Genomic DNA, 15,043 nt, shown 5'->3' with positions numbered 1-15,043 from the left:
AATATTCAATAGTACAAAAAATGTGTCCAGATTGTTGAAATATAGCATTTACAGCAATAACACTGTAGTTTAACCTCTTGTTTTTACTCAGAGGGATTCATTAGAGCTGCGCAATATAAAAAATATATCAATATAAAAAATATATCGATATATTGTTAAATGTGATATGGAATTAGATCATATCACATAAATCGATATAGTTCATTTTCTTTCTTTCTCTCTTTCTAAATGCTGCCCTTACTGGGATTTGTCATATTTAGTTATTTAGTTATGTTTGTTATTCTTTTCTCATATAAATATATTTATTTTATATATCTTTTTACTCTTTTATTCCTTTTTATCTCTAACTCTGTTTTTAAATTGGGTTCTTTATTACTATTTTAGTATTATTAATTTGTTTTCATTGTTTTTTTTATTTATTATTATATTGGTTTATGATTTTATTGTTTTTTAATAACTGCACAGCACTTTGGTCAAATGAGGTTGTTTTTAAATGTCTGTAAATAAATTCAACTTCGACTATTCGACTTGATTCTTTCAGAAAAAGATTGGCCTATTTTATTTCATTGGCTATTTTTATTTAAGGTATTTTTTATTTAAATGTGCACTTGATGGAGCTTTGTATTTATCAGTATTTATGTTCACTTAAATAAATCAATAAAACTACTTGTGACATGTCATATTTGACTTTGACTGAACATTTTCTCTCACTTTGAGATAAAAATATCAGGATATATATTGTATATCCATATTCAGCCTAAATATATCAGGATATGACTTTTGATCCATATCGCCCAGCCCCAATATTAATATCATCCATTTGTATAAAACTATAAAATGTAACTTTGACTGTTTCCCCACTAGTGCTGCTCTGTTTTACCAGTTTGTGATGTTGTGTGTCTCGTTGTGTCCTGCAGCTCGGACCAGAGACGTGATGAAGGAGTTCAGCGACGTGTACGAGCAGCAGTACGCCGTCGCTCTCTTCAACAGCGTTCGCTTTGAGATCGAAGGAGGAGGAGGAGCTCAGTCCCAGCTGCTCCACAGGAAGGTTAGTGGGACTCTGTCATAAAGTTCATATCTATCTATATATATATATATATATATATATATACTAGTGCACCCTGAGAGTTCAGAGACGGAGGGTTGAAGCTGCTCAGAGGATGGAAGGAGACGACTACAGAAAAAGACAAGACAAACTAGTGCTGCACCATTATGGCCAAAATGATAATCACGATTATTTTGATCAATATTGTAATCACGATTATTAATCACGGTTATTCATCATGTTAGGGAAAACATCTGTGCACAAAATAAAAAATGTTCCTATTGTTTGTTTAAAAGTAGTGCAACAAAAATACAGAGTGTCTGGTGCTTGTTGTAAACAAACAGACATCGCTAAGTGAACACCTCCATACACACTGTACTGCTACAGAGCTAACTGTTAGCCTGTTAGCACATACACACTGTACTGCTACAGAGCTAACTGTTAGCCTGTTAGCACATACACACTGTACTGCTACAGAGCTAACTGTTAGCCTGTTAGCACATACACACTGTACTGCTACAGAGCTAACTGTTAGCCTGTTAGCACATACACACTGTACTGCTACAGAGCTAACTGTTAGCCTGTTAGCACATACACACTGTACTGCTACAGAGCTAACTGCTAGCCTGTTAGCACATACACACTGTACTGCTACAGAGCTAACTGTTAGCCTGTTAGCACATACACACTGTGCTGCTACAGAGCTAACTGTTAGCCTGTTAGCACATACACACTGTACTGCTACAGAGCTAACTGTTAGCCTGTTAGCACATACACACTGTACTCCTACAGAGCTAACTGTTAGCCTGTTAGCACATACACACTGTACTGCTACAGAGCTAACTCTTAGCCTGTTAGCACATACACACTGTACTGCTACAGAGCTAACTGTTAGCCTGTTAGCACATACACACTGTACTGCTACAGAGCTAACTGTTAGCCTGTTAGCACATACACACTGTACTGCTACAGAGCTAACTGTTAGCCTGTTAGCACATACACACTGTACTACTACAGAGCTAACTGTTAGCCTGTTAGCACATACACACTGTACTGCTACAAAGCAATTTGCAGACTGGACGCTAACGGGTTAACATTCCCTTCGGCTCTGCAGCTGGGAGAGACTGCTGCAGGAGGACTGTGCCGCTTCGACTCGTTCTTACTCTTCTTAACGAGCCTCCGGCCCCCGCAGCTCGTTAAGTAGAGTAAGAACGAGTCTCCAAAAGTCTCCAATAACACCAGAAAAAGTCTCTGGATTTGTCTCCAGTCTCTTTCTTGAAAAATAGTCGCTAAGGGGGTCTGAAAAGTTGCTAAATATAGCAACAAAGTTGCTAAGTTGCCAACACTGCTTCACCAGCTTTTACAAATGTTGCGTGTTGTTGTGGCGTCCAGTACTACGTCACATCCTGCTTAGCGTTCTATCCAATCAGCAACCAGGCTGTTTACAGGGGAGAAACACGGCCCCGCCCCCTGGTGGTTGGAGGACTACTGGTGTAGAAAGTGTTGATTAGATCTGCAGGAGAGACGCATTTTAAAATGGAAATATCACCGACAATCAGGTTAATTTAATCGTGGCGGCTAAAATTGTGATCACGATTAAAATTCGATTGATTGTGCAGCCCTAGTTTGAATGAAATGTACAATCATTGACTCCTACAGCAGCTTTGGGTCACTTTAAACTGTGTTTGTGCCGTAGAGATCCTTCAGAATAAAAGCTCTCACCAGAGTCATTACTGGCATCTGGACTCAACTGGTAACAAACACAAACAGTCTGTCAATCAGCCAGTTGATCTAAATGATCTAAACCACATTATCAGGAAGGAAACACCAAACAGCCTTAATAATCTACTACTGCTCAGGAAACAGCACAACTATAGAAGTATGGCTGCAGGGTCGGAGGTCAAAGTTCAACCAGGAAACTCTGAAGGATGTTTATAATGAATTAATAATACGTTCATATAAAGATGTTTAAATAAAACATATTTTGGTTCCAGTGCATCTTACTGAGAGATAAAGCTTCCTGTCCTGATGTCATTTTTGATTTTGAGCAAATAAAAATGTGTTTCTAATGATCAATATTTGCCATTCTGCGTTATAATCTAATGAAGTTGAAACCCTCCAGGTTAATTTCTGCTGTTTATTCAAGATGAACAAATTCACACCATTGTTTTTAGCTAAACGGTTTATGCAGCACACACTCCGAAGCATCAATGTGATCTCTGTTAGAGAGACAGAGCTGCATGTTCTCCATGAATCAGCTCTTTGTTCAACTCTCCTGTTTATTATCTAACATCTCTGCTTCTCCACTCAGAGTGTCCTCTCTTCTTTTTGCTGACTCTACACTGTAAAAAATGTCTGTAGGTTTTATGGTGAAAAACTGTTAAACCATGACAGTAAAAGACGTAAAATAATAAATGAGTTAATTCAGTTTCAGTAACAATGAAACACCATTAATTAATTACTCCATTGTAAAATACACTGGCACCGTGTTTGGAACAAAATACAATTTTTTTTTTCTTAAATAACGTAAAATTAATTGAAAAAAGACACAAAATTACCCAAAAAATGATGTAAAATTGATTTTAAAAAAGACACAAAATTACTAAAAATATGATGTGAAACTAATTTAAAAAAGACACAAAATTACTAAAAATGATGTAAAATTATTTTTTTTTAAAAGACACAAAATTACCAAAAAATAATGTAAAATTAATTTTTAAAAAAGACACAAAATTACTACCTTTTTTTTTTTTTTACTTCTTTTTTTTTTTTTTTTTTAAATGCATTAATCCACTATAAAATACACTGGTGCCGTGTTTGTACCAAAAATATACTGTAATATATATATATATATACAGGCCATCATTTTTGCATTTATTTTTTGTAAAAATACTTTTTCTCACTGTTAAATGTACTAAACACCATATCTCTAACAGAAATATACTGTAATATTTAATGGTAAAATCTTTAATTTATGCAGCATTTATAAAGTATTTTCTTGTCAATTATATGGCAGAACAGCGTTTCTTTTGATGGGAAAACTTTTTATTTATACAGTAAAATATGGAATAAAATGTCAATCTTAAACATGAAACCAACAGTGTTAATATCATTTTACCGTAATATTTTTAAAAAGTTGCACCGTATTTATTACGGTAAAGTTCTGCTGGTTTTTACCATAAAAACAACATTTTTTTTTAAATTTTACAGTGTGTGTTTTCTACAGTTTAAAAGTTTTGTACTATTCCTTGATTTATGGTAATTAAAATCATCTACTACAGTGATATTCAATGTTTTATTTGACATCTACACTGTAAAAAAAACCCTGCTAAATTTACGGTAAAATACCGGCAGCAGAACTTCACTGAAAAAATGATAATGAGTGAGTTTTCTACTGTAAATTTAAATATAAATATCAGCAAAAACTGTCATTTTAGACTGAAAAGTCCCTTTATTTTTAGGTGAATTGTGTCCTTGTGACATTATGGTATTTCTCCATTATTTATTATTTTTTACAGTGGACTAAAGGTCCCACTTTTGTTCACATTTTGAGCCAGTGAAGAGGAAGTGGAGCACGTTTCACACATGAACAGAGACGCTGTTTGGATTGTGTTGTTGTTGTTGTTGTTGTTGTTGTTTTCACTACGAGGAGAGACACAAAACTGCTTCTGTCTCATCCTGACATGGTTATTGATTGAGAATTTTATTTGAACACAAAATAAAAGATGAACATTTAAAAACAAACGAACAACAATAAATACAAGACAACAACACAAATGAAACAACAACAAGACTCAACACTTATTTGTGTTCAAAAGGAGCCAAAGCTTATTAAATCCCTTCTCCCTATGTTCATTTACTATATTCAGTTATATAACAATAATATTTATATATATATGTATGTATAACACATAGTAATGTAGCTTATAAACTCATTATTACGATTATTAACACACATAACTTGTTATTAACTAACAAACACATAAGTACACATACACCCATGTAGTCATAATGAGACAACAATGAACAAACAAACAACAATAACACACAAAAAAGAAAAAATAGTAACACATTTAAAAAATAAAACGTCAACAATAACCACCTACTGTCATGTTTTCATCCCTGTATCGTGTGAAGATGTTTTTTATATTTGATTTTGAAGTGTTTCATGTTTGAAGATTGTTTTATTTCTTCACACATCCCATTCCATATTTTTACTCCGCTGAATGAAATGCAAAACCTTTTATTATAAATGTAGGAATCGTATAGGAATTAACGCTTTGCAAACAATAATAATAATAATAATAATAATAATAATAATAATAGCAATAGATTTTATTTGTATTGCACTTTACATTTAAACAATCTCACCGTGCGACAGAGGTGATATGATTGGAACATGACATAATAATAATAATAATAATAATTATAATAATAATAACATTATCAGGAGTTAAAAGGAGAAACTATAAAGACATTTAGCAGAATGCTTCTGTAAAAAAGTTTTCAGGTCTCGTAAACAGAAGAATGTGTTCTTTTTCTAATTCTACTGATTATTTATCTGTGTTTACTTTCAGGATGTAGCCTAAAAATATGCATTAATTCATATTCATTTATTAATTTATATTGGCGACAAATCTACTGAGTTCTTTTTCGCTGGTTGCTGGTTTTGGTCTTTTCATGTTAACAATAATAAATATACAGAAGACTTATCACACTATATACATCCTGTATATGTAAATACAGTGATGACTCGGTCTGTCACCATCAAAACTATATCGACGTATCGTTCAATATATAACAATGGACATGATAGTTTTTTCTGGACTGAATATATTGTCTTTACATGTGTGACTTTTTGTGCTTTGTGTTTAAAGTGATGCTGCAAATGTTTGACAGGCAGCAAGAACTGATGAAAAAACAACAACTATATTTCCCAAGCAGCCGTTCCAGCTGTTTATATTAGATTAGATTAGATTAGATTAGATGTGACTTTATTAATCCCACAGCGGGGAAATTTCTTTGTTAAAGCCGAACACAAAAATTGCACAAAAAAATGATTTCCCTTTTTAGATGAAGATAAAAAATAAACAATCTAATAGAAAAATACATTTAACAATATACAATATACTTTATACGACTGCAAATTAAGTGAAGAATGTGCAGAAAAGAAAGAAAGAACCTCCAACACGTTCAGGTTGTGTTGGTGTTGTACAGTCTGATGGCAGCTGGAATGAATGAATCCTTCTTCCACTGTGGATGTTTGCTGCTGAAGGAGCTGCTCAAAGACCCCACATATGATATTTTAATAATAAAAACCTTAGACTGCTTTATGCTTTAGTGCTAACTGTCCCTGTTATTCTCCAGGACCCTCTGGCGGGCCGCTCCATCTTCTCTGGGAGTCTGTTTCAGTATCTGGAGGAGAACAGGAAGTGGAGGAACCGCTTCGTCTCGGTTCCCAACAGCTACACCATCAGCCTCTACGAGAGCAAAACGGTGAGAGAAACCAGACGACTGGCTCCTCTGGTGGTCTGCTGGTCTGATGGTCTGATGATCTGATGATCTGCTGGTCTGCTCCTGTTTAACCAGCTGCTGTGTTTGTCCCGTGTGTCCGTCAGGCTCATGACCGGAGTCTCCATCCTAAAGCCACCATCAACTGTGCTGGATACAAAGCTCTGACCTCTCTGGAGGAATACATGGAGCTGATCAACAGCAGCCTGCCAGGTAGGAAACAGGACCACACATGACCAAATATGGCTCAAAGCATCTACACACTGTGAAGAATGTAGTGTCTTTTTTTTTTAATTTTGGGTGGTTTTTAAGTAATTTTGTCCATTTTTTTTGGTCATTTTATGTCTTTTTTGGTCATTTTGTGTCTTTTTTTGGTCATTTTGTGTCTTTTTTGTGTCATTTTATGTCTTTTTTTTGTAATTTTGTCTCTTTTTTTGGTCATTTAGTGTCTTTTTTTGTAATTTTGTCTCTTTTTTTGGTAATTTTGTGTCTTTTTTTTAAGTCATTTCGTTTTTTTCTGTCATTTTGTGTCTTTTTTTTAAAAGTAATTTCGTTTTTTTCTGTCATTTTATGTCTTTTTTTGGTCATTTAGTGTCTTTTTTTGTAATTTTGTGTTTTTTTATGTCATTTTGTGTCTTTTTTTGTCATTTTGTGTCTTTTTTTAGTAATTTTGTTTATTTCTGTCATTTTGTGTCTCTTTTTTAAAAAGTAATTTCGTCATTTTGTGTCTTTTTTTGGTAATTCTGTGTATTTTTGGGGGCATTTTGTGTCTTTTTAAAAAAAATAATTTAGTGTTTTTCCATCATTTTGTGTCCTTTTTTTGTAATTTAGTGTCTATTTTTGGTCATTTTATACTGCCTCCAGCGGCCCCCAGGTAATTAGAGTTTGAGACCCCTGCTGTGAAGAATTTACTGTTTTTACAGTAACTTATTGGCAGCAATTAACAAGTAACTTACTGTAATTATTATTTACAGTAGAACTACTGTATTTTTATTTACAGTACTGTTTTTATTATACTGTAAAATAAAAAACAAACACTGCGATTTTAGTTTAATTTATAGTACTGGTTTGTTTACTGCAAGAATAAAAAAAACATTAAACATTGTGATTTTTAATCTTCCTGTATATGGCAATACAACACAGTAAACAATGCTGTTAATTTGATAATAATAGTTGAATAGTTTTATCCAAGTTTCATGCAATTAAATCCATAGAGACAGGACAAGAGATGAGACTAAAAATCTGACATTATTTCAGTATTTAAAAAAAAAAAATAAAAAACATATATTTTTACATATCACATCCCTGATGAACCTGCTTTTTAAATTCCTCTTTATATATATATATATATATATATATATATATATATATTTACAATTCTTTTGCATTTTTCCTTATTGTCCTTAGTCCTTATTTGACTCTTATTTTGAAAAACCCAAATGTTTTGTAAGTTTTAATTGTTTTATTAAAGTTTGAGACTGAAAATCTCAAAAAAAAAAAAACCTCTCTTTCTCATTGTGTCCTATGCCGTGTTTTAGGCATCAAGGCCAAAGTGGGGAATCATCCGTTCATCAAGTGTGCGAGTGAGTTTCCTCTCATCCTGTGGCACCCGTACGCTCGCCACCACTACTTCTGTGTGATGACGGAGAAGGAGCAGAAGAAGTGGCACGCCGTGCTGCAGGACTGCGTCCGCCACAGCAACAACGGTAACCATGGCAACAAGCAACACACACACACACAATGACTGATCACTGCTAGTCAGTAGAGGAGTACAGTAATAACAGGAGGAAAGTCTCTGCAGAGCTGAATTATCAAGATTATTTACTGAAGGCTGTGATGAGTAAGAGATGCATCAGTTAGAGGTGTGACGATGATTAACTAACAGCATCACTAACTGTACATAGAGTGTCTGGTGCTTGTTGTAAACAAACAGAGATCGCTAAGCTAACACCTCCTGCAGCAGCAGCACATACACACTGTACTGCTACAGAGCTAACTGTTAGCCTGTTAGCACATACACACTGTACTGCTACAGAGCTAACTGTTAGCCTGTTAGCACATACACACTGTACTGCTACAGAGCTAACTGTTAGCCTGTTAGCACACACACACTGTACTGCTACAGAGCTAACTGTTAGCCTGTTAGCACATACACACTGTACTGCTACAGAGCTAACTGTTAGCCTGTTAGCACATACACACTGTACTGCTACAGAGCTAACTGTTAGCCTGTTAGCACACACACACTGTACTGCTACAGAGCTAACTGTTAGCCTGTTAGCACATACACACTGTACTGCTACAGAGCTAACTGTTAGCCTGTTAGCACATACACACTGTACTGCTACAGAGCTTACTGTTAGCCTGTTAGCACATACACACTGCACTGCTACAGAGCAAACTGTTAGCCTGTTAGCACATACACACTGTACTGCTACAGAGCTAACTGTTAGCCTGTTAGCACATACACACTGTACTGCTACAGAGCTAACTGTTAGCCTGTTAGCACATACACACTGTACTGCTACAGAGCTAACTGTTAGCCTGTTAGCAATTTGCAGACTGGACGCTAAGGAGTTAACATCCCCTCCGGCTCTGCAGCTGGGAGAGACTGCTGCAGGAGGACTGTGCTGCTTCGACTCGTTCTTACTCTTCTTAACGAGCCTCTGACCCCCGCGTCTCGTTAAGAAGAGTAAGAACGAGTCTCCAAAAGTCTCCAATAACACCAGAAAAAGTCTCTGGATTTGTCTCCAGTCGCTTTTTTGAAGAATAGTCTCTAAGGGGGTCTGAAAAGTCGCTAAATATAGCAACAAAGTTGCTAAGTTGCCAACAATGCTTCACCAGCTTTTACAAATGTTGCGTGTTGTTGTGGCGTCCAGTACTACGTCACATCCTGCTTAGTGTTCTATCCAATCAGCAACCAGGATTTTTTCAGGGGAGAAACACGGCCCTGCTCTTCTACAGGGACGAAAAAGTCCTGACAAAAGTCCGCTCGTATTCAAATTAGGAATAACTTTTTATGTTCTACACAATCAGTTTTTTGTCTCTACCTTTGGGTGTTGGTTCAGACGAGGACGAGTGTGTCTGTGTCTGTGTCTGTGTGTGTGTGTGTGTGTGTGTGTGTGTGTGTGTGTCCTTTACATGCCATCTGAGTGAGTTCTTAATGTGAGATGTTAGAGGAATGATGGGAATTTGTTTTCTGTTTTCTGTTAGTCCTGGTTACAGCGTGACATGTTGTCCTTGGATCAGAGCTCACAATGTTTTACACATTTCACAGACAGACAGACAGACAGACAGACAGAGACGAGGCCTCTATTTACTCAGCTGGAGAGAACGAGACGGCTTCTATTTTAATTTAACTTCTCCTGTTTTATATTTGATCATACACAACATATTAACACCTTCTACTGCACAACATGGGTCACATTCATTCTTCATGTTATTTAATGCTGCTGTGTGTTTCTGTGCTCTATCTTTTGATATCAACTTATTTTGTGATTGAATGTTACAAGTATTCTTTAAATATCTTGTTTTTGATAACAACAGATCATTATTTACATTTTGCCTCTCATACTTTATGAAGAAAAAAAGGTTTTGTGTTATTACATAGCTAACTACTTGGCTAAGTAGCTTGCTAAGCTAAATACTTAGCCAAGAAGTTAGCTAAGTAGTTAGCTTAGCAAGCAACTTAGCTAAATACTTAGCCAATAAGTTAGCTAAGTAGTTAGCTTAGCAAGCTACTTAGCTAAATACTTAGCCAAGTAGTTCGCTTAGCAAGCTTCTTAGCTAAATAATTAGTTAAGAAGTTTCTAAGTACTTAGCTTAGCAAGCAACTTAGCTAAATACTTAGCCAATAAGTTAGCTAAGTAGTTCGCTTAGCAAGCTACTTAGCTAAATACTTAGTCAAAAAGTTAGCTAAGTACTTAGCTAACTTGAAACACATTTACATACAAGTAAACAAGATTACTAAGGATAATCATTAAAAAAAACGCCAAGAAGTTAGCTAAAGTATTTAGCTTAGCCATCTACTTAGCCAAGTAATTAGCTGAGTAGTTAGCTTAGCAAGCTAATTTGCTAAAAAATGGATATGGGTCATTTTTGACCCATGTTGTGCATTAGAAGAGTAGTGACACAAAAAGGGATTTTATCTTTGTCTCTCCCTATCAACAAGCCTTTAAAATGGCCCAAAAATATATTTAAAACTTGTGAAAAGAAAATTTAAGTTGCTTCTAAACTTTTGTCCTGTAGTGTATGTCCAAACAGTTCCTGGAGATAAAGCGTACTAAAATATAACATGATGTTTTCATCAATGGAGCTTTTTTATTCCCCGGCCTCTATTTGTTAGAACACATCAGCTTTATTCTGCTTTATTTTCTGATCTGAAGTTGTATTAAAGGATTCTGTGGTGCAGTTTGGATGTGTTTGCCTGTTAGAGGATGTTGGTTTAATCAGGGTGGAGAACGACTCTTGATCTCTTTCTGTTTGTGACTCATGTGTGTTTGTGTGGAGACGCTGCAGGATGAACCAACAGCAGCTCCTCCATGTTTCTGTGGTGATGTCACACTGTTTCTGTCACTGTCACATCTTTTGTGTGGAGGAATCTGAAGTGGGTTGGCCCACTTCCTGCCTTTTGACATTAGACTTGGTGCCACACGGCATGTTGACAACACATTTTAATTGGCAGGTATGTTTCAATTTTGCAGTGCACACTGTAAAAAATATTAGTAGAAATTACAATAAACAGGGTTCATGCGGGTGCTTGAAATCCTTGAAAATGCTTAAATTTCAATGTTGTATTTTCAAGGTTTAAAGTGCTTGGATTTTGGATAAAGTGCTTGAAAGTGCTTGAAATTCTTACTGTATTTCTCTTCAATCTGACTATAGATAACCACGTGTTCAATGAAAAAAGTACTAAATTGAATATTGAGATTAGCAAACTGTACTTTTGGTTGTTAAAAGTGTAAAAAACAGTGAAATTACACCTTTTAGCATGTAAGTACTCATCTAAAACATGCAAATACAACTGTTGAAAGGTCCTGGAAAAGCTTTAAAATGGACCTGGAAAGTCCTTGAAAAATGCTTGAATTTGACCAGTGAAAAAGTGTTTGAACCTTGAAAAAAACACAGTCAAATTGCATCAGAAATGGGGCGTAAAATAAAAAATTGCATATCACCATAATAGACACTTTTAATTATCGTAAATCATGGAATAGTACAAAACTTTTGAAAAAACTTTTGAAAACACACAGTTTTACTGTAAAAATATATTTAAAAAACTTTTTTTATTTTTTGTTTTTTTCATTTTATGTTTTGTTGTACAGTGTTCTTGGGTGTTTTGAAAGGCGCTTAGAAATATAATGCATTATTATTATTATTATTATTATTATTAAGAGTTAATTTCTTATTTAAGCATTCAACATGCTTATTTCTACACTGTAAAAAATATTAGTAGAAATTACAGTAAAACACAGTCAAATTGCATCAAAAATAATAGGGTGCAAAATAAAAAATGGCATATCACCATAATAGAATTTTTTTATTATATTTTATGTTTAATTGTGCCGTGTCCTTGGGTGTTTTGAAAGGATCTTATAAATATAATGCATTATTATTATTATTATTATTATTAATAATAATAAGAGTTAATTTCTTATTTTAAGCATTCAACATGCTTATTTCTACACTGTAAAAAATATTAGTAGAAATTACTGTCAAATTTCATCAGAAATAGGGCGTAAAATAAAAAATTGCATATCACCATAATAGACACTTTTATTTACCGTAAATCATGAAATAGTACAAAACTTTTTAACTGTAGAAAACACAGTAATGTTTTTATTTTAAATTTTTTTATTTTATGTTTTGTTGTACAGTGTCCGTGGCTGTTTTGAAAGGTGCTTAGAAATATAATGCATTATTATTATTATTATTATTATTATTATTAATAATAATAAGAAGAATAAGAGTTGATTTCTTATTTTAAGCGTTCAACATGCTTATGTCTACACTGTAAAAAATGTTTGTAGAAATAACAGTAAAACTCAGTCAAATTGCATCAGAAATAATAGGGCGTAAAATAAAAAATTACACCGTAGTAAACGCTTTTTATTATCGTAAATCAAAGAAAAGCACAAAACTTTTACTTTTACTGTCATGAACTGTAGGAAACACACAGTTTCACTGTAAAAAAATATAAAACTTTTCATGTAACATTAAAGGATAAATACCATTCCAGGACACAATTACCCTAAAAACAAAGGGACTATTTTTGATAATATTTACATTTAAATTGACAGTAGAAACCAGACTCAGCTGCTGGTATTTTACCGTAAATTTAACAGATTATTTTTTACAGTACACTGTAGGGAGACGAGCTTTTCTTTTGAGAGCCGAGTTCCTTTCTGTGGTTGTTTCCTTGCAGCGTTCATGTCTGAGTGAGTGATCTCACTCCACCAGCTTTATTTAGATCTGAGAGGCAGAATGAGCGGGAACTGAAGGGATAAAAATACTAAACTAGCCAGATTAAACGATAAAGGAGCGGCTGAAGAACATGATTGGGCTTGTTTGGATCTTAAAGGCGGGAGATGTTGACAGAGACTGCAGATCAAGCGTAGATTATTAATAAACTTTGCATGCAAATTATGAATTTATTGACTAAGTATTTATTTACAAAAAGCCTACAAGTGAAGCTGAAAACGAAAATCAAATGTTTTTTTTCCGATTGCTGAAATCTTCAGGTTGAATTTCAGATACACATGCAACAATTACATATTTTTATTAATAAATCCACCTTGATACATTTGCATTCACAAATTTTTTAATAATTTTGGGAAAATTTGCAAAAGAAAATGAACGCTTGTTTCCATCCACTACACTGTAAAAAAATGTAAAAATAAAAGGCTAAAGAAGACTTTTTTATTCGACACTAAATATTTTTTTATTGCACTAAATACAAATGTTTCAAACTTCAGCGAAACATAAAAAACTTTTGCAACATTTCATGATTTTTATTTCAAATTTTTGCCTTTTAAAATTGACGTTTATGGGTTTTTTTTTAAATTGTCTTTTTAATTTGGCGTTTTTTTTAATGCAAACAGTGGAGGTCAACATGAGTTGTATTTAAATGCTTTTTTTGCATAAATTTAACTTAATTTGATCAAATGAGGCCAATGGAAACCCACCTGTTCACTGTTTCACTGCTGTATTAATGCTAAGCTAACACTTCCTGTTGCTGCTTCACGTTAAAAGTCCTTTAAAATTAAAATTACCGGTGGCTTTTATTGTGAAGCAGTCACAGGAAACAAAATGATCAAGCAGGACTGAAATCTGAAGGAATATAACTTAAGGAGAATTTTTTGGGATTAAATTGGCAGGCAGAATGGTGAATTTATTATTATTATTATTAATGTAATTTAAATTTTACATTTAAATCTAAAAATTTAAAAAGACACAAAATTACCAAAAAAAGACACAAAATGACCAAAGAAAAGACACAAAATTACAAAAAAAAGACACAAAATGACCAAAGAAAAGACTAAATGACCAGAAAAGGACTTATACATATACATACATATTATACATTTTATATTGTAAAAGACATATACAGGTAGAAAGTAGTATTACAGTCATTCCCCAGCTGCAATGATGGTGCAGAGACACCAACAGGGTGGTCCCAGGTAAATTCAGACAAACAGTGTGAGAACAATCATGTTTTTTGAACATTAAACCTCTAATAGAGCTCGTAGAACCCAAAAAATACAAGTATGAAGCTGAAAAGGAGCATCATGTGCCTTTAAAGCCTTTAAAGCCTTTAAAGCTTCGCTGTTAGAAATAAAACAACGAGCTGAATGAACCACGCTCTGACATCATCACCAGCCTCACAGAGCTGCTCAACCTGATTCAACCTGATACCAGGCCAACTGTGTTACATTTATTTAACATGTTTTGTTTAGAGTTTTAACACTAAAAAAGGTGTTTAGTCTAAAAAAACAGATCAAACAGTAAATCTAAAGGTCTAAAACCAGATCAAACAGTAAATCTAAAGGTTTCTTAAATTAAGATTATTAAATCTAGAAATAAGCATGTTGAACACTTGAAATAAGAAATTAACTTTTTGTTTCTTTTGATCATTTTGTGTCTTTTGTGGTAATTTTGCATCTTTTTGTGGTCAATTTGTGTCTTTTTTTTGGTCTTATTTTAAGTGTTCAACATGCTTTTTCTAGATTTAATAATCTTAATTTAATCAATTTTGTCAAGGTAAATTATCTGTCCATGCAGCAAGATCATTTCCCTCAGATTTACTGTTTGATCTGGTTTTAGACCTTTAGATTTACTGTTTGATCTGGTTTTAGACCTTTAGATTTACTGTTTGATCTGGTTTTAGACCTTTAGATTTACTGTTTGATCTGGTTTTAGACCTTTAGATTTACTGTTTGATCTGGTTTTAGACCTTTAGATTTACTGTTTGATCTGGTTTTAGACCTTTAG

General features: G+C 33.9%; 1 protein-coding gene across 1 annotated transcript in view; it reads left to right on the top strand.

Moving 5' to 3' along the window:
- The window catches only part of niban2a (niban apoptosis regulator 2a), a 64,702-nt gene that overhangs the window by 14,748 nt on the left and 34,911 nt on the right, over nucleotides 1-15,043 (top strand). Inside the window, exons 2-5 of the mRNA XM_059358135.1 lie at nucleotides 918-1,048; nucleotides 6,413-6,541; nucleotides 6,664-6,769; nucleotides 8,095-8,262. Coding sequence (XP_059214118.1) covers nucleotides 918-1,048; nucleotides 6,413-6,541; nucleotides 6,664-6,769; nucleotides 8,095-8,262 — 534 coding nt within the window. The remainder of the gene's footprint in view (nucleotides 1-917; nucleotides 1,049-6,412; nucleotides 6,542-6,663; nucleotides 6,770-8,094; nucleotides 8,263-15,043) is intronic.

This window comes from Centropristis striata, chromosome 19 (genome assembly GCF_030273125.1).
Source record: "Centropristis striata isolate RG_2023a ecotype Rhode Island chromosome 19, C.striata_1.0, whole genome shotgun sequence".
Lineage (NCBI taxonomy): Eukaryota > Metazoa > Chordata > Actinopteri > Perciformes > Serranidae > Centropristis > Centropristis striata.
This window is presented reverse-complemented; position numbering and strand designations above follow the sequence as displayed.